The sequence below is a fragment of the Rhinolophus hipposideros genome (assembly GCF_964194185.1).
Source record: "Rhinolophus hipposideros genome assembly, chromosome: 11".
In the NCBI taxonomy this organism is placed as follows: Eukaryota; Metazoa; Chordata; class Mammalia; order Chiroptera; family Rhinolophidae; genus Rhinolophus; species Rhinolophus hipposideros.
The window spans coordinates 65890585-65916954 of NC_138057.1; the positions used below are offsets into that span (position 1 = coordinate 65890585).

Below are 26370 nucleotides of genomic sequence, written 5' to 3' on the forward strand. Positions count from 1 at the left end.
GGGCAGGGTGGGGGGGGTGTGAGGGCAGCTGGAATCCAGAGCCCTCAAAGGGAGTAGAACAAAAGGTCATTTGATGCTAAATAGGGAGGGCCTTGAAGGTCCCACTCGTGACGTGAGGTTTACTGGGTTCTCAGATGAACCCTGGGGAGGCATGTCAAGTTTTTAGCAGGGGAGGGACACAGAAAGATCGTGTATGAGGAAGATCACTGAAAGCCATGTGGAGGATGGTCTGGAGATGGCAGAGTGGAAACAGGGAGCCCTGGTGATCCAGGGAAGAGATGAGGCTAGCCTGGGCTAACTGAGTTGTGGGAGGCGGAGAGGTGGGTGCATTCACAATGTGGAGGTAGAGAAGACTCAATGATGGACGAGAGGTGAGAGGTGGCAACTTTCCAGCATTAGCCTGGGTAACTGAACCTGGGAACCCTGGAGAAGGAATAAGATGACACTGCATTTGGGAACTTGTCGCCCAGCCAGATAGAGATGATTCCTGGACAGACATTCGGAAACTTAGGAGAGCTCTGAGCTGGAGATCGAGCCTTGAGGGGTGGCCGGCACAGAGAACCTTCTGGGCAGTCCCCACTTAACTTTCAGCTGAGAGCACAGAGTGGCTGGTGCTCTGATGACTGTGGGGCAAGTCCTGCCCCAGAGCTCCTGTCTGCTCCGGGGGCTCGGGCAGAAAACAGGGCTGTCCAGGACGGTGCATGGAACAAGAAGCAAGGATGCTAAGAGGAGTGCCGGGCCAGCAAGACTTCTCACAGGGAGAAGTCTTGAGGAATGGCTGGAGAAATAGGAGGAGGAGCGGGAAGGTGCAAGGTCAGGGAAGCCAAGAGCTCAGTGACAGAGCGTGGGGCAGGCCAGGAAGGGCAGAGGGATTCCTGGGTAGGGGGACGTCCAGCCCAACCTGTGGGGTAACCAAGTGAAAAGCACCCCAGGCTTTGATTGGCTCAGGCCCCAGGTTCAGTGACTTAAGGAAAGCCATTAATCTACTGGTCCCAGGTCAGGCAGTGAGTGACGGATGAACAGACTCCAAAGGCCAGTCCTGACTCCTGGAGCAGAGCTCTTCTGGTCCACCAGCTTGTCTGGCAGTTTGGGACAAAGGTCATACATAGGTAGCCCTGGATATGTCAATCTATGGCACCAGAATGCTGATGCAGGCGCACCGGCCTCAGTCCCTGTAGGTCCATGACTCCACAGCCAGGGCTGGGCTGGGGTTCTTCCTCGGAAGGCGAGCACAGAGGCCTCAGGTACCCAGTGCCCAGCAGCTGCCTGGAAGTGTTTTCACAAGGCAAACACTGATGATAATAACCTACCATATATTGGACCCTTACAGTGTCCTGGGTACTATGCGTGCCCTTTATGTATCTTATCTCATTTGATCTCTGCAAAGACCTAATAGATGGGTGGAAATACTGTACCCATTTACAGATGGGGAAACTGAGGCTCTGGCAGCTTAAGACACTGTCTAGGAGATGGCAGCAGGACTGTCCCCTGGGAGGACATGCTCCCAGGATGGGTGGTGGTAAGACTTTTGAAGGGGCCTTCTTTGGAGACTTCCGCTTTGCACAGGTCTCAGTTCTCCCAGGTCATGAGGTACATCAAGATGGTGAGAATCAGCTGCTTTTTTGAATGGCTAGGTTTGCTCAGGAACACGCATATCTGGTCTGGGAGGTGAGGCCAGTCTTCCTGGAGGGTGGGAAGGTTGAGCTGAGGTCTAAAGTGCTGCAGGTGACTGGGCAAAGGGGCAGGAGGAGGCTGGGGAGGGCAGCAGACCTGTGGGTGGTGGTAAGACTTTTGAACTATGTCCAGAGAGCAGTAGAAATATATACAAAGGTTTTCAGCAAAGGCAACATGATCAGATGAAGTCTGGGAGGGCCACTCAGGTAGCTTGAGAAGCAGGGCCTGGCTGGTGGCCAGTAGGGTGAGGCTGGCCAGTGGGAGGTGTAGAGCTGCTCTGATAGGGATGTAATGTTGGCCCATGGTGCCGGGCAGGTGGAATGCAGGGCCCTGGTGCCGATGAGGAGTTCTGGGCCAGAGGCAGGCATGACTCCAGCTATGCCAGAAAACCAGTACTGTCCACGTGGGGCGATGAAGCTCCTGGCCTCAGTCTTCTTGGCAGCCAGCTGTTCCACCCCTGGTGGGGTCCACTCAATTTGCAGTGAATTGCTCAGTGTTGTTATGGGCTCTTGGGCACTGGGGCAGGACAGGCAGGTGGAACAGGGCACGCTGGGCGACCTAGGTGACTGCTAGGAGAGCTGGTGGGAGCTGAGCTGGAAACAGCCTGACAGGGTTCCCAGGCCTTGCACCCCAGCCGTCCTTTCCCCTTCCTCTGAGTAGGACATGCTCTTTAAGGAAAATGTGGAAAAGTCTAGAAAGTATCAAGAAGACATCTAGTCTGCTACAGGGACCTTGCCCAGTGATCAGCACGCCGTGCATTTTTAGTATCCCATGTGGGACTTTGCAGGGCAGGTGTCATTACTCCATTTGACAGATGAGAAAACTAAGGTCCAAAGTGGCTGAGTAACTTGTCCAGGGTCACATTTCTAAAATGTGGCAGAAACAAGATTTGAACCTCTACTGTCTGATTTCAAAACCCGTACTTTTAGCCAAAACGCAATTCAGCTCCACAGCTCTCTGACCTTTCTCTGTGGATTAAACAATATATATTAATCAACATGTATATAGATATAGATATATGTGTGTATACACATACATGCATGCATACATATATATGAGTGACTTAAAATATCCTTGCACATAAGTGCTGTTATAAATGTTTAGCTGTTATTTTATTAACAATTGCTGTCTAGAAAGATTGAAACGATTCAGGCTGCAAATTAGAGGAAGATATTTTAAAAAGATAATTCCTTATTGTTTTCACTTCACTTCATTGATCATCTGTGAGAGTGCTTTTCTTCTGTGCTTTCCATTTGTATTCCACCATTTATGGGTTTGTTTATTTTGGGGGATAGGATGTTGTCGTTTGTTCTTGATTTGTAAAACATTATTTATGTTTATATATTAAAGTTATTAAGACTTCATCTACCTTACAAATCAGTTTATTGTTTACCTGTTAAAGAGTATTCATGATGATTTTCACAAATCGAAGTGTTATCTATTTTTTTTTGCACTAATAATAATAGGTATTCACGTATATTTCTAGTCATTTCATAATATCATTTGTACACAAAAGCTTTAAACCATCTGGAATTAATCTTCAAGGGAGGGGTGATATGAGGTAGGGCTCTGATTTTACTTTCCCTACAATTGTTAACCATTTATTACATAACGTTTCCTCCACTGATTACTACATGATAGATCAGGGTGTATTTCAGGCCTTTCAAATGTTTCATTGCTGTTTGTATTTTTTATGTTAGTAAAATACTATTTTATATTATGACATTTATTATCTTTATACTGTGTGTCTTCCAACTCATGTTCTTTCAAAGTATTTCTGTCTATTTATTCTGTCAGATATATTTATGCCCGTCTTAATAATTTCCTTTTAAAAACTCTCTTGGGGTTTTATTGGAATTGTATTAAATGTGTATATTAATTTGTGAAGAATTAGCATCTTTAAAATATTAAGTCTTCCCATTTGGTTCAGTGTTTTAAATGTTTCTTAGTAAACTTTTATAGCTTTTATTGCACAAGCCCTGCACAGTTCTTATTAAGCCTATACTTAGAAATTTTATATTATTGTTGCTGTTATGAATGGAATATTTTCCTCATTATATTTTTCTAGCTGGCTCTCAGCTATTGAATAGAACTGTTGACTTTTGTATTTTTGTCCTTTTTGTGTTTATTTTATAGCCATGCCCTTCACAGAATTATTAATTCGAACATTATTTCAATTAGTTCTCATGGATTTTCTAGACAGTCACTCCTATTGTTTGCAAAGAAGGGCATACTTTTGTCTTCTTTTCCTCGAAAGTGTAGGGGTCTTATTTTCCTGCCTTATTGCGTGGGCCAGAACTTCTAAACACAGGCAATAGAAGTGATCATGAGACACCCAGTCACTCTTTAGAGGATATTCGAGGGCTGGGGCCAGATCTGACCCAGAGTTGTCTCTGGGGACTCCATTCATTCATTTGCTTAGTTGTGAAATATTTTTTGATGCCTCCTCTGGGCCAGGCCCTGTGCTGGGTGTTCAGGGTCAGAGAGAACTTGCACAGAGACTGGCCCAGCATTTCCCAGTCCTTTGTGATTTGTTCCTCCGTTGCCTCAGCCCTTCTCTAGGCCTCACTGACCCAGAGCCTGCTATTCTCTCCACCTCCCCACCCCGCCTTCAGGAAAGGAGCTTATAGATCCCGTTCCCGCTACATTTATAACGTTTATGGTTAAGATCTACCTTCCCATCTATCTTCTAGTTCCATAATGCTCTGTTAACTAGTCCAGACAGAGTCTACTGTTCCCTACACAGAAAGGGAAAGGCGCTTGTCCAAGGTCACACAGACTCGTGGCTGGAGAGCGAGGTCTGGCCAGCAGGTTCTTGTCCTCAGCAAGGTACAAACAATTAAGTAGAGTTTATGTATGCCTTATATCTCTTACTGGGGAATTTGTAGGAGTCTGGCTGGGAAGACATTATATCTTTTCCATCCCATACGTCACACCATCATCTGACCAGGGTACCTGGAACATTCCTTGAACTTTAACTTCAGTGGCTCTTTCCTTGTCTTCCTCCATCTTTAACTTAGCTGTAAGTCCTATTAGGGATTTACCCTCAGTCTGGGTCAAGTTCTCCCCACTTACTCTTGGACTCTACGTGTCACCTGCAGAATATTGAAATATAAAGAGCTTGGGCTCTGGAACTAGACTGCCTGAATCTAAATCCATTTTACTAATTCTATGATCTCAGACATGTTATTTATCCTCTCTGTGCCTTAGTTTCCTCATCCGTGAAATGGGAATAACGATTGTTGCTACCTCATAGATTTATGTGTTGAGGGCTTAGAAGAGCACGCAGTAAATGGTAGTGCTTATTATCATTACCTGTCTTCTGGTTTCTCCCTCGACAGTTCCCCATGGGCAAGCCCTGTGTCCTGTTCTCCACTGAGGTATTCCCCATAGTCATCATACGACTTGGCTTCTAGTAGATGGTCAATAAGGATCTGTATTTATGGATGTTGTCCTTGGGCAAGGAATACTTCCCAAGCACTGTGCTGCTGCTGAGAATGCAGAGAGAAACCCATAAACAACCAAAATGCCCGGGATCCTTATCTTGCAAAGGAACAAGACCATCATCTCTTTGGATCTTAGTTTCCCCTTTTATAACATGACAGAATAGGATAGATGGAGGCCCACCCTGAAAGCTTTTTAGGCCCAGCTCCTTTACCAGCTGTAGACCGAGGTGGGTAAGGGTAGGGTAGAGAAAGCTGCTGTCCTTTTTTGGCTGCTGAAATCCTGGGTAGCCCTGCGCCTGGCCTTGCACCATGGACATAAAAGGCTTGTTAGCAGTCCAGGGTGGGAAAGCGTCTGTGAGGGTCAGCGACTGTGAGATCCCTGAGGGCGGGTTTTGAAGAAGTGACTTGAGGGGCTCGGGTGGAAGGAGAGTTGGAGTTCTAGCCGGGAGGGGTTGCCCTTCAGCCTGGAGAGGCTAGAGGGTGTGGCAGAAGTACCCAGGCTTATTTGTAAATGAGAGCTGTGAACTCAGACAGACCAGGGGTGAGTCAGACCTGGTAGGACCTTGCCTCTTACCTATGTTTCACCCCAGACTGTGACTCAGCCTCTCTGAACCCTGGTCTGAACCCTGCTCTTGGTCCTGAGTTCCATCAAATGGGTGTTAAGAGGACTAATGGAGTTGCTGCCTAGGGTGGGCCGGGCACAGCATTGGGTGCAGAGTAAGTGGGCAGTGGAAGGCGGTTCCTTTCCCTCTTTAAGGCCCTGTCCAGTTCAGAATGCAATGATTTCTTGTGAAGAGTGACTGAGTCAGGATTAACCAAGTGGGAATTAATTAAAGTTGGCCAAACCACCTCTCCCATTTGTCACGTCTTATATCTTACTGGCTTTTTGCCAAGAAATCTGGGAAGCTGGCAATTTGTGTGCACATGTAAGTGTGTATGCAAACGCTATGTGCATGTATTAGTGTGCATGTACCTGTGTGTGCATATATGTGCATGTACCCATGCATGTGTGTGCATGTGTCCTTATGCATGTGTGTGCCCACATGTGTGCACGTGTGTACATGCCTATGTGTGTGTAGTGCGCAGCTCCCATTTTAAAGGTAAGGAAACGGGAGCTCAGAGAAGTGAAGTGACTGCCTGAGGTCCCACTGTGAGTCCCTGACTTCACCCCAGGACTTATGACTCAGGGTCCAGCTGGGGGAGGGAGCGTGGGTGGGGAACAGAGATCAAGGGCTCTTGGAAGGTTACATCAGGGTGGACGTACTTTTCAAAGGGTTGTTTCCTGAGTAATTTCACCAAGTTGAGTCCAACGAGCGGGCCCGCAGCCAGGAGCACTGTTCAGCCCTGTTGGAGATGCAGCTGGTGAACTGTCTGTGGGCCCTTTCTCTGAGCCCCATGCGCTTAGCAGCTAGAATCCTTGTGATGGGACACTCCCAAATGCTAGGCACAAAGAAGGGGTGCTTGTCGCTGACCGGAGACCTGCTGCTTGTCATTTTCTCCCTCATTTACTGCCAGTTTTAACTCATCGTCAGGGTTCTAGTCTTAGCTCTGCCGAAACGTCACCTTGGGGGCTCAGACAGTCCCATGCCTTCCCTGGCCTCAGTTTCCCAGAATGTGTTATGGGGGTAATAACACTTCCCTTGCCCACTTCATCAGGCTATTGGGAGAGTCTAGTGAGGTAAGGAATATTGCAGACTGTACACACATATAAGTGTGTGTTGCTCTACTGACCCTGGGTAATTAGAGCGGTGAGGTGAGCTTACTGAAAAATTGAAAAGAATTGGTCATGCCTCTGGTACGTGTGTCTCAGAAGCTCTCTGAGAGCCCCAAGGGAACAAGCCCGGAGGCAGTCCTAGCAGCACTCACATGCAAGATCACGTCTGCTGTATGTGGACCCAGACTGGGGAGGACACACTCAAGCTGCATCTTGAAGAATGTTTATTGTCTGGCTAATGATGACTAGAGGATGGTTTTCTAGGTGGGAGTGACTGCCTGAGCAAGGGCCTGGCAGTAGGAAAGTACAAGGCATGGCTGAGGAATGGGATGTGGTCCAGGAAAGGGCAGAAGGGACTCTGTCTGTGTGTTTGTCTGGTGAAAGGAGAGCAACGTCTGGTCAGGATGGCTGGGACCAGATGACCAAACACGTGGGACACCAAAGGAGGAGTTTGGACTTTGTCATCATGCAATTAATGGGGAGCTATGGAAGGTGTTAGAGCCAGGGAGTAATGGAGCTGTGGGGGAGGGACATGGTGGGGAGGGCATTGAAGCATGGGAAAGGCAGAGTCTGTGGGGAGACACGCTCTCTAGATGACTCAGCAGCCAAAGTGGAATTGTTTTTGTTTCAGGGACAGAAAGGGGACCCGGGGCTCTCACCAGGAAAGGCCCACGATGGGACAAAGGTAGGTTTCCAGGGACCCCAAAGGTCAGGGCAGCAGGGGAGTGGACAGCAGGGAAACCGTCAGGCTCTGGGGCGAGCCCTTCTAACAAAGACCACTGCATGACAAAGTCAGGGAGGTGGGAAAGTCTGGAAAGGTCAACATACGGTTTGGCTTTTTTCCTGGAAGCTCTTCCAACTTTCCCTACACCAAACCCAAAGCCATTTCCTGCTGTCTTCTTCTGAGGTTGCAGCCAATAAAATTGACAGGTTTTGCCTATGGATATACTCTTGGTGAGTATCCTTTTGCATGATGCCCTATATGGCATTCTGCAGGACCTGCTCAATGACACTCGGCATCCAGAAGCTTCTTGGTAGCACATGCCCCGGAAGCTTCCAAAGATATTCAAAGTCCTCTCTGAGGTTGTTAATTCCAGGAGACAGGTCTGTAAATGTCTAGGAGGAAGCAAGGGAACTGACCAGAGATTCAGGGCTCTGCAAACACCAAAGGGCTATGAGACCAGAAGGTTCTCCTATGGAAGAGGAAACACTTAGGCCAAAGGACTTCATCCATCCCTGAAGCATCCAGCCCATAAACTAATCAAAGGGCCAGGAGGGAGTGCAGGACAAGTGGGGATAGGGCAACCCAGAAATCCCAGTCAGGTCCCCCTGCATCTCAGACCTCCAACTCCTGGAAGGAGTGCTCCAGTTTGCCTGGCTTCCTTCTGGATACAGCCTAAGAGCCCTCCTGATAGGCAGAACACTGCTTCTCCACCCAGCCTCATGTGCTTGGGCACATAGAAGTGGTAGCTCCCTTCGATTTCCCCGAGACACAGGTGTCTCATTCCTTCATATCCTCATTGATAAGGTTTTCATTCGTTACACTGGGTGTAAATGCTCACATACACTCCCATCTCTCACTCATTGGAGCCTTATAAGCCAGGGCAGGTGGGCCCAACTTGGAGAAGAGACAATAGAGGGCCCAGAGGCAGGTGGCTTGCTGGAGGTCACACAGCTGTTCAGGTACAGAGCAGGATTGGTACCCAGGTCTGCTGAAGTCCAGGGGCTCAGGCTTCTCTCTTGTGCCTGGGTTGTCTGTTCTTGGGTCTCATGGTGGTGGCAGAAATGCCTTCTTTGGTGACCACCATACCCAGCAAGGATGAGGAATGCAGCGAGAAAGAGCTGATTAGCATGGGACAAATGAATTGCATGTCCTCTGGGACAGTGGTTTACAAACAGTGGTTCTCAAATATTTAGCAGCAAGACCTGTTTCCCAAGTGAGAACCTCTGCTGACGTCCAATATAGAAAATAGATCAAATGGAGTGGCTGGGTTGAGTGGGGAGGGGCAGGCTCTCCTGCCCACTTGGTTGCCCTTCCCTTCCTCAGAGGCTCCCAGTCTTCTCTGAGGTCTCTGGGCCTCCACGAATCCTGTTTACAAACAACTGGCCCCGCAAGGTCACACTTTCAATTTAAGTGTGTCTCTGCTCCCATTCCTCCAGCTCACCCCCTTGTCTGTGTTTTGCAGGGCGACGCGGGCTTGCCTGGGCTCCCTGGGAATCCAGGACCTCCTGGACGAAAGGTACACCTTGGTTTTGATGCTTTGCTTTGCGTACTGGGCTTCCTAGCAGGTGGAGTCATCCGTCAGGAGAGCTATGAGCTGCCTGCCCCCGAGCCCTCCACTCCCTAGCCCCAGGCCAGCTCCTTTGATTGGCAGGAGGTGAGAGGTCCGTACTTGCCTGGGCGCCGGCAGCATGTTGGCTTGGAGTATGTCCCCCACAACCATGGTTCATGGGTGTGAGGAAAAGTGGCCCTGGTTTGCTGTCCTTCCTGTAGGGGTCCAGCCGTGCCTGGGAGGCCATCCAATCCAAGGAGTACACATGGTGGTGGAAGGAATAGCGTCAGAGCCAGTAGGGCCCACATTGGCCCGGCTCTTTCTCTAACTGGCTGAGAGGCCTTGGGCTTACATATCCCCTCCCAGAGCCTGAACCTCCTCCTACCTGACATGGAGACAATAACCCCCTTCCTGTGACTCCCCTGCCTGGGGCTGTCAGCCTGGAGCAGAGAAATTGGGAGAGGGTCCTGGGGTCAGCCAGACCTGGGTTCCACTCCCAGTTCCACTATTTCCTAGCTGTATGAGCTTGGGCAAATCAACAACCTCTCTGAGTCTAACATTCGTCCCTCCTCTGTACGCTGCAGGGGAAGGGATGCTCTGTAAAGCAAATGAGTTCTCTTTACCTTCTGGGCTGTTGTCATGCTGCCCCCGCCCCCATCCCCACTTCAGCCACGCTGGGGGAGTTCTCTAACCGCCCTTAGGGGGAAGTGTGCCATTTTCCTAGATGCTGGGTCTCCGTCCCCTAGGTTTCTTCCCAGTTTCCCAGACTTAGCTCTAGTTGTGCCCACTCCAGGAAGTCCTGCTGAAACCTCAGCCATCAGGCCAGGACCGTCTTTTCTGCTCAAGGACCCCTAGCCCATCTTAGCTTAGTTATTCTCACCCCGAGTTCAGCCTCACCAACCAGGCCATGCAAATCTGGTTTGCCGCCTTCCCTACTTAGCCCGGCATGTAGTAGATGTGGTAGGGCCTACATGTAGTAGGTGTTCAGGAAGCAGGGGGAGGATGATGTAGGCGAGGGGTCAACTGCTTTTTGCAGGGAAATCTGCCACTGCTGATGGATTTTCCAGTAGATCCATCAGCCTAGGGCCATGTCCTAAGCTTCTACTCTGGCTCCCAGCTGTGGCCACAGCTGCCATGTCTCTGGGCCACCTGGTTCTCATCTGCACAGCTGTGGTGCTTCCTGGCTCCATCCTGTCCCTGCTCTGAAGGTCCCAAAGGCACAGGGGACTTGGAGCATCACGTCCCCCTCACGCCTTTTTGTTCCACCCTCTATGGTTAGAGCAGGCCACACTCTGAATCTAAACAGTCCAGACCCAGACTGGAGCCTGTAACTGCCTGTGAGCTGGGGAAACATGGAATTTTCTGGCTCAGAGAACATAGAGGGACGCCCTCTCCCCACTCACTTCCCCTCTGGGCTCTAGCACTTTCTGATGGATGAGGTGTGAATGGAAAGTCTCCTTCCAGCCCTGGCTCATAAAGCAGCCGGTGGTGGTCTTGCTCTGCATGGCGGTGGGAGTCTATCAGAGGTGGTGGGAGATGGGAAAACAGACTGGACCAGCTCCCGCCTGGGTTCCAGAGTCCCCTGCTTTTGGCAGATGTCCAGGGAGGCCAAGAGCCCCCAACCAAGAGGGACCAGCTCACCTGAGCAGGGAAGTGTGTCTTGTCTAAATTAAGGAAAAGCCTCCCTGTGGCTGGAAGACTATTTGGCAAAGCCATTTACGCTGAGTCCCTCTGCGCCGGTCCAGGCAAACACGGAGGAGTTTGGTCGGTAGCATACCAGTGTCACCTGCTCACAGAGGGCAGTGGGCAGAACATGGGGGGAGCTCAGGTGCTCAGTGATGGGGTTCAGGGGAGAGGACTGATGGGGACGGCAACCATGCCTGGCATCATCACTGTAAGCAGTCTCTTTCACAGCTATCTAGTGACAATAGTGACCACTTTGCCCTGTTCTGTTGGGTGGTTTTGCTGCCTCATCTCATGTGGGAGCCTTGGTAAAAAGGAGACATCGGTGGGCAAAAGGTGAGGTCAGCCTCCTCTTTGCTCACCAGCATGTTGAATTTCAGTGTCACCTCAGAGTGACACCAATAATTCTATTCATTCTTTTATTCAACAGAGTTGATTGAACACCTACTATGTGCCAGGCACTGAGCTGAATACATAGACAAAATTCCTGTCCCCTCAGAGCTTTTATTTTTGTGGGGGGAGACAGATCATTTTAAAAAACAGTATAAATATAAGATATGTTAGAAGATGAAAAGGGCTATGGGAAAAAATAGGCAAAGAAAGAGGGCTTGGATTGGGAGTGTTCCCATATTAAATAGTGGCAAATCAGAGGTGGCATAAAGAGTTAGTAGCCCTCATCATACTGTTTCTTCACAATAGCCTCCAAAAGCCTCCAGGACGTAAGGCAGTGTGGTGCCCACTTTACAGCTAAGAAAGCCAAGGCCCAAATAGGTCTCATTCATTCATTCATTCATTCAGTCAGTCAGTCATTCAGCAAATATGTACCTATATACCTACCCCCCACCCCTTTATGCCGACACTGGTGTTAAATGCAAATGAGATTATTGAGGGGCCTCATGAAGGGTGAAATCTGCATCAGTGGTTCCCAGCTCTGCTGTGCATTAGAACAAGCTTGGGAGATCCACAGAGATCCTGGTTCAGTTGGTCTGAGTGGGACCCAGGCACAAGATTGTCATATGCACCCAAGACAGAGAACCACTGGTTTAGTGGAAATACCTTTCACGCTCACTAAGCAGCAGATCAGGAGTTTGAACCTATGTCTCTGACCCTCAGGCCCTTTCTCCTCAGCACTGATTGAAACAGCTTCTTAAAAAAGAGCAGGCCCATCAATTAAAAAAGAGGTTCCCCACCTGCATGGCGAATATCTGCGATGCTGCTGAAGGGCTTTGGCTGAGCCAGTTCCTGAGGGCTGGGCAGGTGCATAGACCAGGTCAGACAGACCTGGATGAATCCAGCTCTATCCCTCTCCTGCTGTGTAAATGGGCAAGTGACCTTACCTCGCTGAGCCTCAGTTGCTTCATGGAGTGGTTGGGAGGGTTAAGTGAGATGTGACGTCCCCAGGACCTAACACAGGGCTGGCACATGGTAGGTACTGCGTACATCTTTGTTCAATGAATGAATAATCATGATGATCTTGAAGCAGAAGCCGTGAAGGTCTTGCTTGTCTCGTCCCATCAATCATCCTGCTTAGATAACGGTTAACTAATCTCCACTAGCCAAGAAGTTTGCCACAACCCCATCTGCACCTTAGGAGGGCGGAGTCTCGTGCGGTCCCTAGTCTGACCTTGCCTTCTCTTGTAGAGCAGTGCTTCTCAACCGTGGTTTTGCACCCCAAGGAACAGTTAGCAATGTCTGGAAACATTGTTGGTTGTCACAACTGGGAAACTGTGGGGTGCGGGGGGGTGCTACTAACTTCTAATGGGTAGAAGTTCTAATGGGTAGAAGCCACAGAAGCTGTTAAATATCCTACAATGCACAGGACCGTTGCCCCTCCACAACGCTTACCCAGCCCACAGTGCAGCCGAGCCAGTGCTGAGAAACCCTGCTGTGTAGGAACCCTCACTCCATCCAATCCTATCTGCCCTGTGGTACTCATTCTTCCTGGCTCCCTCCTGAGTTCCTCACTCTGACCATGAGTCCTCCCTATGCCACCTGAGTTGGCTACCATCTGTGAGAAGTTGTAATAAAATGGGAGGGAAGAGGGGGAAATCTGGGAACATTTTCGGGGAGCATGATTAAGGCTGCCTGAGATGATCTGCAGAACTCCCAGTTCTACCTGGATGTAGCACTCCCAGTTCTATGCAGAGTGCCTACTGAGCACCTTCTCTAGGCTCCCCTGCTGTGGAGCTGCTCTGGGCTTCTGGGGTGCATGCTTACTGCCGTTGCTGAGATCCAGTTCCCCTCTGCTCTCCAGCCCGCCGCCTCCATCAGGCCTCAGTGCCGCCTGCTTCGATTGGCTGTCTAAACTCTCTTAGCACTCAGTACTTCTCCTTCATTCCACTTAATATGTGTTTGCTAGCCATAACCTCTTCTAGAGGTAGGGAGTGAGTTTGTTTTGTTCACCAGAGTACTCTTTATGTCTCACACAGGGTCTGGCTCATCTTTGGGGCTCAGCAAACCTTTGTTGAATGAATGAACAATGGGATGAATGAATGAGCCATACAGAAATTGTACCTTCCTGCCCTGACCTGCCTCGGGTACCCACTGAGCAGAGTTTAGCATCAGATGCCTGGCTGTGCTGTGATGGACTGTGCTTTTGGACAAGCCACACATTCAGAATGCTGTCATTTCTGAGCCAACAGGATGCTTTGAGAGGATAGCTGGGGAAATAAAGGTCCAGGAGGGGCAGGAACTTGCCCAGTATCATGTAATGGGCCACCCTATCTCTCGGCATGTGTTTCATCTTCGCTGATCCTTTCTGTTAAATGGGGCTCTCTGTCCTGTTGACTATCCCATGTGGCTCGTGGGCTGTAAGGTGGTAAGGAAGTATCATGGAGCACTAAGTAAGTATGGTGAGTTCCATTTTACTGCAAGAGAAGCCAGGACCTTGTCTGGGTGAACATGTGGGTCCCCACGACCCTCAGGCAAGGACAAGACCCCCCTCCCCTCCCTGCCCAAATCTCAAATAGCATCCCAGCCAACAGGGAGACTGTCTGCAGCAACAGTGAGGTGATGTCTGGTTTCTCCTTGTGCATTGTAAGCAATGATTAATCTGGCTCCCAAACCAAAATATAGACCGAGCTCTATTATAAACACGGGTCCTGTGGAGACCCGCCTGCTGGGCAGCTAGAGGCCCCTTGCAGACTCCATGGGCCCTGGAGCTCTCCTGAAGTATCTGATCTCCCCTAGTGCCACTCAGACACTGATCACACACGGGGAAATCACTGCCCATGGGTCCACCTTGTGGTCAGTGCCCACCCCATAATTGCTGGGCCCTGGGAGAAGATAATGGTTTAGAATCTTCCAGGTCGTGGGGCCCTGTCATTTGAAGCTATTTGGCTGGCCCTCGTTTGGTAAACACTGTTAAGGTATGTCCAGGGAGCGTTCAAACCTCCTGCTCACCCCACCCAACGCTATGGCTGGGCTCAGTCAGCTGCTCCTGTCCAAACAGGAGAAATGTATGTTCAAGCCCCTTCAGGGTCCACTGGTTGGGAAAGACCTAGGAATCGCAGCCTTCTGGACAAAGCCCAGCCCAGCAAGTCTAAAGTCCTGGGGAACCAGTCCAGGCTTGCCTACAACTTTCTAAGGAACCTTGGGCAAGTCCCTTCCATTCTCTGAGCCTGCTTCTCAGTCTGTTCGATGAGAAAGGAGGTTGTTAAGTTGATGGCTTAGGTCTCTCCCAACTCAGACACTCCAGGGTTCTGTGACCATCTTCTGCTCAAAATGCTGTAGTGATCTGCACGCTCTGTCCTGGGGAGGTGGGTCTGTAAGGGGTCTTTCCCTGGGTGGCTCTGGGTCTCCTAGGCAGGCCTCAGTATGTCTTATCCCATGAGTTGGTGATTAAGGATACAGGGATTGGAGTCACAGCCTGGCACTGCCCCTAGGAAGCTGTGTGGCCTCAGGAAAATCACTTTACCTCTCTGAGCCTCAGTTTCCTCATCTGGCAAGTAATTCCTTCCTCCCCAGGCTGAATCCAAGGGGCTGATGAGCTGATGTATTTATGACTTTAGTGCTGAGCCAGGCATAGGGCACGCCACTGTCCATGTTCCTGGTGACCATTTGTTTCCTTTTAGCTGTGTCCTGAGTAAAGGGTTTACTTTAAATTTCCTCCTGGGATTTCACTGGCCACACTTCACTGCTGAAGTATTGGTTCCCAGCAGATTTCTTCATGGCTACACAGGAAGCCCACGGAGTGGGTGATGCTCAGGGGCTCCCTGGTCGCCTTTCATGCTTCTCTTGGGACCCTTGCTCGTTATTTCATTGGCTCTTTGCTGCAACCCCTTGTGGCAGGCAGAGGATGGCAGAGTGAGACTCAGAGAGGGTAATCTCCTGTGTCGAGTTACACAGCCTAGAGTTCAAGGCTTGATTCATCTCTTCATGGAAAGACATTGCTTCCTCTTCCTCATCTGCAAGCTCCAAGTGGAGAAAGAAAATAATGGCAGTTACATGCGTCACATCACGACACATCTCTGCTCAAAACCCTCTGTGGTTTCCATCGTGTTACTGTCCAGCATGCTCTGCTGCTTCTGCTCTGACTGCTCCCGCTCCTCTCTATCTCACCCCTCATTCTTTCTGCTCCAGTCACGTAGGCCTCATTCTTCCTCGAACCCACCCGAGAGTGTTCTTGCCTCAGGGCTTTTGCACCTACTCTTCCCTCTGCCTGGAAGGCCTTTGTCCAGAGAGCCAGCCCCCATGTCCAGCTCCCTCCCCTCATTTATCAACTCAGAGCAACCATCCATGCCTGCCCACCTGCCGTCACACCCTCCCCAGCTCTGCCGCTCTCCATCCTCTCACTCTGCTCACCTTTCTGCAAGGCACTGGTCACGACCACATAGTACCTCTTTTTTAAATTTTATTTTGAATTATGGTAAAACAAACAAGCAAACATCAAATTTAGTATCCTAACCATGTTTAAGTGTACAGTTCAGTGGTGTTAAGTATATTCACATTATTGTGTAACCGATCTCCAGAACTTGTTCATCTTGTAAACCTGAAACTCTATACCCATGAAAACAACTGCTCCCCATTTCCCCCTCCCTCAAACTATGTCCTTTATGTTTACTATCTTTATATCTCCTTAATTGGAGTCTAAACTCCATTAAGGCAAAGGATGTTGTCTTCTCGTTCATCCCGTACGTAGAGTGGTGCTGGTGCATAAAAGTTCAATAAATGTTTGCTGAATGAATGAATGAAATAGGAAGATCATGATGATAATAGCAGCTAGTCTTTACAGGTCCCTGGAATTCAACGCCAGACACTGTGCTAACTGCTTTACACGCATTATATCATGCAATTCATGTGCCAATCCTGACATCCTCAGTTTACAAAAGCGGAAACCGAGGCTTACCAAGGTGATATCAATGGCCCCAGGTCAACAGCCAGCCAACAGTGAAGCAGGAGAGGAGTCCAGAGCAATCTGAAACATGTTGCATGCCTGCTGCTGGCTGTGGCCTGTGCCTCAGTTTGCCTATTGGGGAAAACAGCACACGCCGCACGTCAAAGAATCTCACCCAGCCATGTTGAATCCGTCTCATCGGCCCTGGATTGAGATGCATTCATGTCGCTTAGCTGTCTGAGGCATGAGTAGGTGCAGAAAGAATGCTTGTAAGCTCCCCAAATCTCCTAGGTCAAACCGACTCTGCTGTTTATAATTAAGAGGCTCGCTTCCTGGGGGTTCGTGGGTGTGCTGAGCACGTGTGCCTATATGTTTGTGTGTGTGCATATCTGCACATGCCCAGGATGTCTGCGAAGCTCTCTGTGTGGCCTCAGGTGTCAGAAGGACCCTTGGTGAGTGGGAGACTGCTGGTCCTTAGAAATGGCACTTGGAGTAAGTGGTTTAGTTCTCTGAGACTCAGTTTTCTCCTCTGTAAAATGGAGATGATAATCCTTACCCACCCCTCTTCTGTCTGCTGCAAGGGCTCCGGGAGGTCATGTAGGTGTTGTCCTGGGTAAGCAGCCATGCATAGAAGGGTCTTCAGTTATCGTGTGTGTGTGTACTCTAGAGCCTTGTGTATCACCCTCTGAGGAAGCCTTAGAACTCTAATTCTCAAGCATCAGAGCTGAAAGGGCTCAGAGTTCTTCTAACGCCCTCATTTGAGGTCCAGAGAAAGAAGGGTGGTAACCTACCCAGCGTTGCCCAGTAAGTCATACATGGTATCTGAGCCAAGCCCAGGGCTCCTTGTGTAGGAGGCTGTAACCAAGATCAGTGTGGCCGCCCTGTCTGATATGGAAGCTCTCTGCTCAGTCTTATTTCACAACAGCCCTAAGCTGATAGAAGCTTGAAGTCTGGGATTTCCCTTTGGAGAGCTCCTAACTCTTATGAAACGTTTCAGGGGTCGTCCCCAGTGCTATCTGAAAGCACACACTCATTTTGATTCTCTTGACCTATAAACCTAGCCTTGGACAGTGGTAGTTTGGCCATAGAGACAGAGGGTCAAGGTTGGCGTTGAGTTGTTGCCAGACTCCTTCTCCATCAGGCAGTTGGGTTGCTTCTGTTCCCCTGGAATAGTTGCTGGGACCAATGAGAGGAAAGGAGGCAGCTATTTTGGTTAATGTATTTGGTCATTATGTGTGAGATCTTTTCTGATAGGGGTTTACTCAGAAGGGACAGATCCTGACAGGAGGTGCCAGCATCACAGGGTGACTGAGCATATCGCAGACCTTAAGGTCCTAATCGGTCCACTCACTCATTGAGAAATCCCTCTACCCGGGCTTCTGACGGTCTCACACTCTCTCTGGATTTGGAAAGAATGATTAGGGTACAGCATCACTCCATCACAGTTGCCATGTCTCAGCTCAGCTCAGAAACCCTGCCCAAGGAGTGAACAGCTCCTCTGATGCTCCTGGTCTAAGAACCCTCGTAGCAGAGAGGAAACCATAGGAAGTCACTAACCCTGATATACATGGACCCAGTCAGCAAGTATTTATGGAACACCCTCCCTGCCATGGTGCATGCAGTGCTGAAAAGGCAGGCAGGGAGCCTGGGCCTCTGCGATCCACAGGCCCAGATGTGTCTTCCTGGCCTGATGCGGCTCCTTCCCCCACAGGGACACAAAGGCTATCCTGGACCAGCGGGGCACCCCGGAGAACAGGTGAGGGCCACGGCCTCAGCCCCACCCTGCTTGCTGTCCCACACTCCAGCCCCTGCCTGTCTCTGGCCTCCTCCCCGGGCCCTGCTCCATGAGTAAGCCCCAGAGCCAGGCGGTTCTGCGTCCCATCCTGCTGGGGCCCCCACCCCACCCACCTCTCCCCCAGCCACATGTGCTTGAAAGAGCTGGAGTGCACGCCGGCCCAGCATTGGCATGAGCTGCTCAGCTTCGGTTAGAGTCATGAATAGCTGGCCTGTTCCCGGCGATGTTAGGGGATATTATACACGCCGCCACGGGGTTTGCAGGAATTTTGGCTGCCCTGGCCCAAATCAAACAGCAGCGGCTGCCAGCGTGGGAGAGCCAGCCAGGCCTCCTCAGTGCTTTCTTATTCCTGGGCTGCCAGCACAGGGGGTTTTGTCCCCCTGAGCTGGTCTGACCGGTTTCGCAGAGGGGTGGGCTTAGGGGCCCAGCAGGCCAGTGGCTTCCCCTTCCTCCCATTTCATCTCACATTCCCTCCCTTCTCTTTGTCTATTGTAAGCCCCAGTCCCCCACTGCATCCCAGACCTGGAGCTGGGCAGGGTCTCTCCTGTCCTCATGTTTCTCTTCATTCCTTTGCAGGGGCGGCCGGGACCTGAGGGCAGTCCAGGGGCCAAAGGTTACCCTGGCAGGCAGGTGCAGTATATGGCTTCTGGAAGCTCTGTGGCCATGTGGTGTGGAGATAGCCACAGGTGCCCCCAGGGAGAGGGAGGTAGTGGGCTGGGGGACAAGGAGCTGTACCTGCCAGGTGGACCCTGAAGAAAGGGCTGTTCAGGGGGCTGGACCAAGGCAGTAGGGAAAGGCTGCTGAGTAAGAGAACAGAAGAGGAGCTCTGGTGCGGTAGGGGTGGGGCTCCAGAGGCTCCTCCCACCCAGTCTTCCTCCTAAGCCACCTCCCTGGGAACTGGGGTAGCTGGTGGCTCAGTTTGAAGACCATGAGTCTAACCCACTACTATTCTAGAGGGGCAGCTGAGGCCCAAAGGAGACAGGACTCACCCTGGGTTATTGGCAGCAGGTAGAATGTCTCCATATGTCCTTGCCCCTCTGTGTCTCTTATGTTTCAGGGATTACCTGGACCTGTAGGAGACCCTGGCCCCAAAGGCAGCCGGGTAAGTGGGCCTTGGCAAGTGCCATACAGGTGGGGCCCTGGGTGGGTATTACCTGTTCCTCCAGTGGGCCTGAGAGCGATCAGGGCTGGAAGGCCTCCAGCCAGTGTCTGTGGCGGGACTGGGGCCGAGACCCTCCCACCTGAGTGCTCTCCCACCGGAGAGCAGAGTGGCAGCAGGAGGGCCAGATGATGGGGAACTCATGAGCCAGGCTCGGTCCCCATGGCTGGGCAGACTGGGCAGCAAATAATCTACTGTTGGCACAGCAGCAGTCCAGCTGCTACAATCAGGGATTTGCTTGCCATGTGCCCCAGCACATCCCAAGTGCTGGGAATCAAAGCCAGGCCACTTGGTCTGTCACTGGAATCCTCAGAGACGTCTCTCCTGTTCCTGACTGAGGGCGAGGGGATCAACCTTTTGAGAAGGCAGTGGTGCCTGATGCATCAATGTTGCTCAGGCCTGAAGGTGGATGGTGTATCTGCCCTCCCCTTTCTTCAAGGCCCCTGGAGCAAACTCTGAGTAGCCAGCAGCCTCAGTTTGCCCATCTTTACAATGGAATAATATCCATTGTACCTATAGCATGGATATAGGGATACTAGGAATTTGGAAGCAAGTAGTGCTGAGGAGGGGCTGCCAGGTGGGGGCTCCCAAGTGGGCTATGGGGTGGTGACGAAGATTCTGGGCAAATTAAATGGAAGTAAATGGAGTTTTGAAGACTAAGAAATGATCTGGTAGATTTCTGTCTTCTACATCCAGGGAAGCTGGGTAATGGTTGGGACCCGATAGCTGTTTATACTGCACAGCTAAGGTAGCGCTGGGACGAGGCCCAGGGCTCTTCAGGGCTGTGCTCATTGCCTCTCACACAATGCTCAGCAAGTGGGTCGCACAGCCCTCGGTCAGGCCAGGTCACTGCGACGTGTCCTCCACTCCTGAGCCAAAGCTATTTATGGCCACAGTCTCGGCCCTAATCCCAGGAGCTGACAGGCGGCTGTTAGGAGAGTATCTGGGAGGTGGGCAAGGGGGTGGGTAGGCACGTTCCCCAGGAAATGGTGGTGGTGATGGTGGTGGTGGTGGTGGTGGTGATGGTGGTGGTATGCAGGGGCTCCAGACGTTCCTGTCCTACGATGTTGAGCCTCCCCCCTTACTCTAGCTGTTTCCATTAGCTGTGGCCCCAGGGGGGCCTCCTGAACCCAGGAAAAGGTCTTCTCAGTTCAGCCCCAGGGTCTCTGATCTGCCAGGACAAGAGGCATGAGACAGGCTAATGACATCTGGGGCTGCTTGATGTTTGCCATGCTGGTGGCAGCTTGAGGCTACATGTGGGGAGGGAGCTGGTCTGGCCCAGCATACCCCTCTCCAGGGTCACAGAGCCCTGAGCAGCCTGAGTGAACAAGGGCTGCTCCAGCTGTCCTCCCAACCCTGCCATCATCGGCCTCATGTTTATGAAGTAGACAGAGTGAGGCTTTGGGGTTTGAGACATGCTCTGTCATTAACCAACTGTGGGATCTTGGGCAAGTTGCTGGACCTCTCTGAGCCCATTTGTCACCTGTAAATCTGGGTTATAAGCCCTGCTGGGAAGGCCCAGCAAATGTCACTTGTTAAGATGACAAGTATTATCACACGGGGTGCCGAGAAGGAGTCTTTGTGACCTCTTGACCTTCCAGGGAAGGACAGATGGTTGTAAGCTTGAGTTGGTTGCTTGTTTGTGGGAGGCAATAGAGCAGGGTGATTAGGCGCCTGGCCTGGGAGTCAGATGACTTGAATTCAAATATCAGTTCTACCATATTCTAGCTGTGTGACCCTGGGTGAGTCACTTCACCTCTCTGGGCTTACATGTTTCCACTTCTACAGGGGCTGACGAATAATACCTACTTTCTGGAGGTGTGGTGAGGATGCAGGAAGTGTATTAATGCATGCGGAGCATTAAGAATCAGGCTTGACACATAGTTTGTGCGCAGTAAATGTTATAGTTATTTTAAAGTCATTCCACAAACATCTAGAGAGTGCAGTTAGTGACAGGAGCCCTGGGCTAGGTCCCTGCTGTTTGAGACGTTCCCGGGCAAACGAGGACATTAAACATGGACACAGAGAGGGAAGATACAGTGTAAAAAATGGTAAATTCTATGAACTGAGGTGCACACATGGTGCTGGGGTAGAAGGAGGAGATAACTTCTGGCTCAGGGCGTCGAGGCTGTTTGCCAGGGGAGAGAGCACTAGAGCTGGGCTTGGAAGGACTTGATCTGCAGTCATGGGGGTGGGAAGAGAGTAGCGAGCAGAGCATGAATAGAGGCTGGCAGGCAGAGGCTGAGGTGTATTCTGGAGTGGCGGACTCCACCCCTAACGAGCTATACCCCTTTATCTCCAGAACCTTAGCTTCCGTTGTCTGTCCAGTAAGGGTTTCACAGCCAATCTGCAGGGTCCTTGGAAGGGTTGAATACAGGGGCACACGTGTGTTTGTCAGGACGTCAGCAGGCTGGGGTGGCAGCTGCTGTTATTGCCGGCAGTCAGACGGCCAGGGGGAGATGTGAGCCCCATGTCCTGGGCCTGCAAGGCCTACGAGGAGGCACTGCGTAAGCCACAGGCGCCCGCCTGCCACTGTGCCGGGGGGTGGGTAGGACTTGGGGCCACTCTAGCATCTAACCCGGCCGAGAGCTTCCTTCCCGCAGGTCCCGGAGCCCCCGGTGCGGGGCGGGCCTCTCCCCGCGAGCGCCCGCGCCCTTCCCTGGCGTGAGGGTATGTGCCTTTGGACTACATCGTGGAAGCCAGCACCATGCAGTCCATGGGCATATACACTTGCCTCAAGGCCTGTGTCGTCGAGGAGCCACTGGAACTACCGCTGCCGTCAGCCAGGAAGAGGAGCCAGGGCGTGGGAGGGCCGCAAGGGGAGGCGATAGGTCGGGCCAGCCACACCCGCCACTCGGCCCCTCTGAACCCTCCACCTGCTCTTTCCTAGGGCTACATTGGACTCCCAGGGCTCTTCGGCCTTCCAGGGTCTGATGGAGAGCGCGTGAGTATGCTTTCTTTGTTTACCTCTTACCCACACCACCCATCCCCTCTGCCCGGTGCCAGCCTGGAGAAGTCATGGCATACCTTCTGCACAGGTGCCCTTGAGTTGAATAGGAGTCCACTAAGGGGACAGGGCAAAGCCAATGCCTTCCAGACATAGGGAACAGAGTGTGCAGAGTCAGGATGTACGAGAACTTGGCACGTTTAGCAGTCGGCATAGTCCAAATGCTGAGTGTGAGGTTGGACGAGGAGGAGACTCGGCTGACCAAGCACCTGGGCAGTTATACAGCCCTCAGGGGCCACGGTCAGGACGGGGACTCTGTTCTGAGAGCACGGGGAGCTAACGTCTGAAGGGCTTTCAGCAAACGAGAAGTGTTTCAGCTCGAGTGTCTGCAAACCACAGCCTGTGTTCTAGATCCCATCTGTCATCTGGTTTGGTAAAGTTTCATTGAACACAGCCATGCTCATTTATGTGTGCAGTGTCTACGGCTGCTTTTGTTCTCAGCAGAGTTGAGTAATTATGACAGAGACTGTATGACCTACAGGCCTCTGGACCTTCCTCTTCATGCCCTCCCAGCCAGAGACCGTATGTGGGAACTCAACTGGAACCTCATCAACAAGCTGAGTATAGAGAATCTTAGGAAAGCAGGAGGAGCACTTATTGAGCACCTGCTGAATACCAGGAACATGGGCTGCTCTCCTTAGGCGTCTCCCCAGCTCAGGTCGATGCAGACCCCCAACCCTGTAGAGTGCAAGGACCATCTATCCACTGTGCACCTAACTGGCATCTACTGTGTATGTGGCCTGAATGCTGGGCCCTCTGTGATTTCCTCTTGTGGGTGGCTCTGGGGCTGGTTGTCCTCTGCTGAAATCCTGTCTTGACCTGTTCCCCATCTCTTCCTCTACAGGGCGTGCCTGGTGTTCCTGGCAAGAGGGGCAAGATGGGTAGGCCGGTAAAGATTTTCCGTGTCTATTATGCAGACTCTATGGGGGAACCCGACCTCCCACTGGCCATGCTGCCCTGTCCATCTTGGGTCTGGGCATTCTCCACTTGCTTCTCTCTGCTCGGCCATCGCTCTGCTTTGAGTGTGTGGGCCGGCATGTGGGGCTGTCTGGGCCTTGTGTCCTGCTGTCAGAACACTGAGTGGCTGCTTCCTGTCTGAGGCTGGAGCTCCCGTGGGCTCTGGCCCCCTGGGATGGAGCCTGTTTATGTATGTGTGCACCAAATGGCACTGCAGTGCACTTCTGTGGGGTGGGGGTGGAGGGTTTCTGCTGTCTGGGTCACTAGTGTCCATGCGGGGAGGGGAGGGCCTGCTCAGACTGGGGGATCTTGGCTAGACCGTGTGTTGGGGCTCCTAATTCAGAGCACTCAGTGTCTGTATTGTCTTGGTCTCACCAGTTTCACTCATGCACACACAAGACCAGAGGGCAGTGGGGTGCTGGGCAGACCCACAGCAGGCATGACCACAAGAAGGGCTCACCAGTAACCCCCAATCCACCCACTTTGTCCATGACTCTCCGTCATGGTAGGCAATTGTTTTTTCCATTGTTTGGGCATCAGCAAGGGAGGAAGAGAAAGCCAAGGCACAGAGAGATTAAGTAACTTGCCCATGGTTTCCCAATGAGTAAGCAGTGGAGCCAGGATTCTCACTCGGTTATCTGCAGAGCCCTCTGATATCAGTGATGGCTCAGGTTCACTGGTGGGTGATAATACCATAAAAGTGGATTCCCTGGAATTTTCGCCTGGGGGGAAAAATCATTCATTCCAATGATCTCATTATTTGCAAGGGGAAACTGAGGCTCTGAGAGGCAGAATGATATGTCCAGGGTCCCCTGCCAGGCTGAGGGAGTCCCAGGACTGTAACAGGTATCTTTCTTTCAGGACCTTCCCCCCTTGGTGGCTTAAAGCTCTCTGCCACTGCCTTGCAAGTCAATGCCTAGACTTGGAACCATCGTCAGCTCTGAGTCTGGGCCTCCTTTGCTTGTGGTTGATGGAGAAGGGATTGTGGGGACACTAGAACTTGAGAGGCAGCGGGGAGGGAGCTGGGAGCACAAAGGGCGGCCAAAAGGGGGTTGTCTGTGATTCTGGGCTTGACTGCATGTTCACTGGCACCTCCCTTACCTGTTGCATGGTATGGCTCTGGGCCCTCTGGGGCCAAGTGAGGGATATAAAAAAAGCAAGATCCAGGTCCTTGGCGCAAGGAGCTGACGGGGCATCTCACCCTCAGACCTAGACCCCTGTGTGGCTGCCCGCCCCTCTGTGCCCTGAAGTCTAACAACTGATACCTAGCTCTGGGCAAGGAGCAGCACCTCATGCTCTGGTTTCAGGCAAAGACTGGAGTCCCCAAGGGCTGGGCTGGCATTTGGACCTGCTTCTCCGTCCAGATGACCTTGGACAAGGAGATTCTTTCATTCATGCATCATTCATTCATTCATTCGTTCAATGAATTTTGAGTGTGCCCTGTGGGTCAGGCAGTGTGCTTGGTGCTGAGCAGTGAACAAGAGACAAAGTTTCCATTCTTATGGGCAGACAGACAGACGATGATTGAATGGGGGAATGAAGAATGAATGACTGACTACCAGGTAATGCTGAGTATTAAGACAGAGTAGGGTAGGGGGATAGTGAGTATTTGGGGTATGGGCTATTGAATGAATTGGTCCAGGAAGTCCTCCTCACCTTTTGAGACACCTGAATGAGGTGAGGATAGGAGCCCTGTGGCTCTCTGGGGAAGAGCCCTCTAGGTTGAGGCCACCTCCAGAGCCACCCGTGGAGGATTTGCTCCGATTCCATCCTGGGAGCCTCCCAAAGGACCCGGCATTGCCCCTTTATAGATGAGGACATTGAGGCTTGGCGGGTGAATGACTTGGCCAAGGTCTTATGGTTTCTGAGAGTCAAAGTGGGGTTAGAATGCCGCAGCCGGAACTTTCCCCTCTTGCCCCAGAGTGTAGCTGTTTAGAGCATGGCTTCTGGGAGTCTCCTGAGCGTGGAGGAGGCAAGACTCGTGAAACCCTCGGCATGCCATGGCTTCTCCATCTGCCACAACAAGGAATGTCAACAGGGCTGCAGCTGACCCGTACTCTACAGCCTCCCATCTCCCCTCTCCTACTTCCAGTGGCCCCTTCATCTGCCTTCTCCCTGTACTTGTTTTCTTCTTGGATCTGAAAGCCTCCTGCTCATGGCCAGGAAGTCATCGTGCGTCTGAGGTGCTCAGCACCATTTTCCCATCTATGTGTAGGCAAGGCCACTCATTCATTTCTCATTCAACGAAATATTTATTGAGAACCTACTACGTGCCGGGTACTGAGGATAGCACTGTAGCCAAAATAGACCCCTCTCCCAAAGCAGCATTTATTGAGCCCTTTTACCTGCATGGTATTTGAACTACATGTGATTCTCCCACTGATTCTTTGAGGTGAAATTGATTAGACCTGTTTTTCAGATAAGGAAACCGAGGCTTAGACAGCTAAAGCCATTTGCCCAGAGCCTTCCAATGCCTTGCTGGACTTAAACCCCTATTACTGACCACTCGTCTCTGCTCCCTTGCTCCATATCTTTAAGTTCCTAAGATTCCATGCTCCATGATGGGGGTGTTCCTCGGCATTGGGGTGTCACGTGGGTGGGAGGAAACTCCCTCCCTTCAGCCAAACAGGCTTATGGCTGTGCAGTACCCCCAAGGGCCATGAAAATCCTCTTGACTCTGGTCCAGCTGCCATGGCCAGCAAATGGGCAGGGTCTGCATTGGATATGATTGAATATGTACGGAATAGGACTTCATCTCAGCCGTGGCTGATATGACATGGCTTTGTCTCTGCCGGGCCTCCAATGAGCTGTGCCCTTGGCCCACACACTCCCTGAGTCGTCTTTAGGGCCATCCCCCTATTGCCAGGGTTCCCCAGCCATTGGTCTGGCTGGTGGGGTTGGGGGGCTCTTTCTCTGGATGGGTTTTCCTCTCGTCCAAGTTTGGGGCCAGGTGATTTTTAGGCACTTATTAACAAGAAGAAATGTCAGGAGAATGAGCTGAGTTCCCTCATGCCAGATAGCAGCTGGCCTCATTTCTGGCAGGCCTGGTGATACTTTGGCTGTAGTCCATCTCTCTCCAGCAAGCGACACCTCAGGCCCACACTCAGTGTCAGGTTTGGAAGGAGGATGTGTAAGTCTTGTTGATGGGAACTGAGAGAGACAGTGGAGGTAAGAGCATATCAGAGCTGCAGGAAGCTTAGTGAGGAGCTGGACCGACCACTTTGTCAGGCAGATAAGCAGACGTAGCTCAGCGAGGCCAGTAAGTTGCCCAAGGTCACACAGTAAGTCGGTGGCAGAGTCAGAACTTGAACCCAGAACCCTGGCTTG

At 51.4% G+C, this 26370-nt stretch overlaps 1 protein-coding gene across 3 annotated transcripts in view; it reads left to right on the plus strand.

Moving 5' to 3' along the window:
• Nucleotides 1–26370, plus strand: part of COL27A1 (collagen type XXVII alpha 1 chain) — a 134679-nt gene that overhangs the window by 25216 nt on the left and 83093 nt on the right. For all 3 annotated transcript variants that reach the window (XM_081067127.1, XM_081067126.1, XM_081067128.1), the window contains exons 6-12: nucleotides 7466–7519; nucleotides 9021–9074; nucleotides 17837–17881; nucleotides 18497–18550; nucleotides 18978–19022; nucleotides 21970–22023; nucleotides 22931–22975. In XM_081067127.1, the coding sequence (XP_080923253.1) occupies nucleotides 7466–7519; nucleotides 9021–9074; nucleotides 17837–17881; nucleotides 18497–18550; nucleotides 18978–19022; nucleotides 21970–22023; nucleotides 22931–22975 (351 nt within the window). The remainder of the gene's footprint in view (nucleotides 1–7465; nucleotides 7520–9020; nucleotides 9075–17836; nucleotides 17882–18496; nucleotides 18551–18977; nucleotides 19023–21969; nucleotides 22024–22930; nucleotides 22976–26370) is intronic.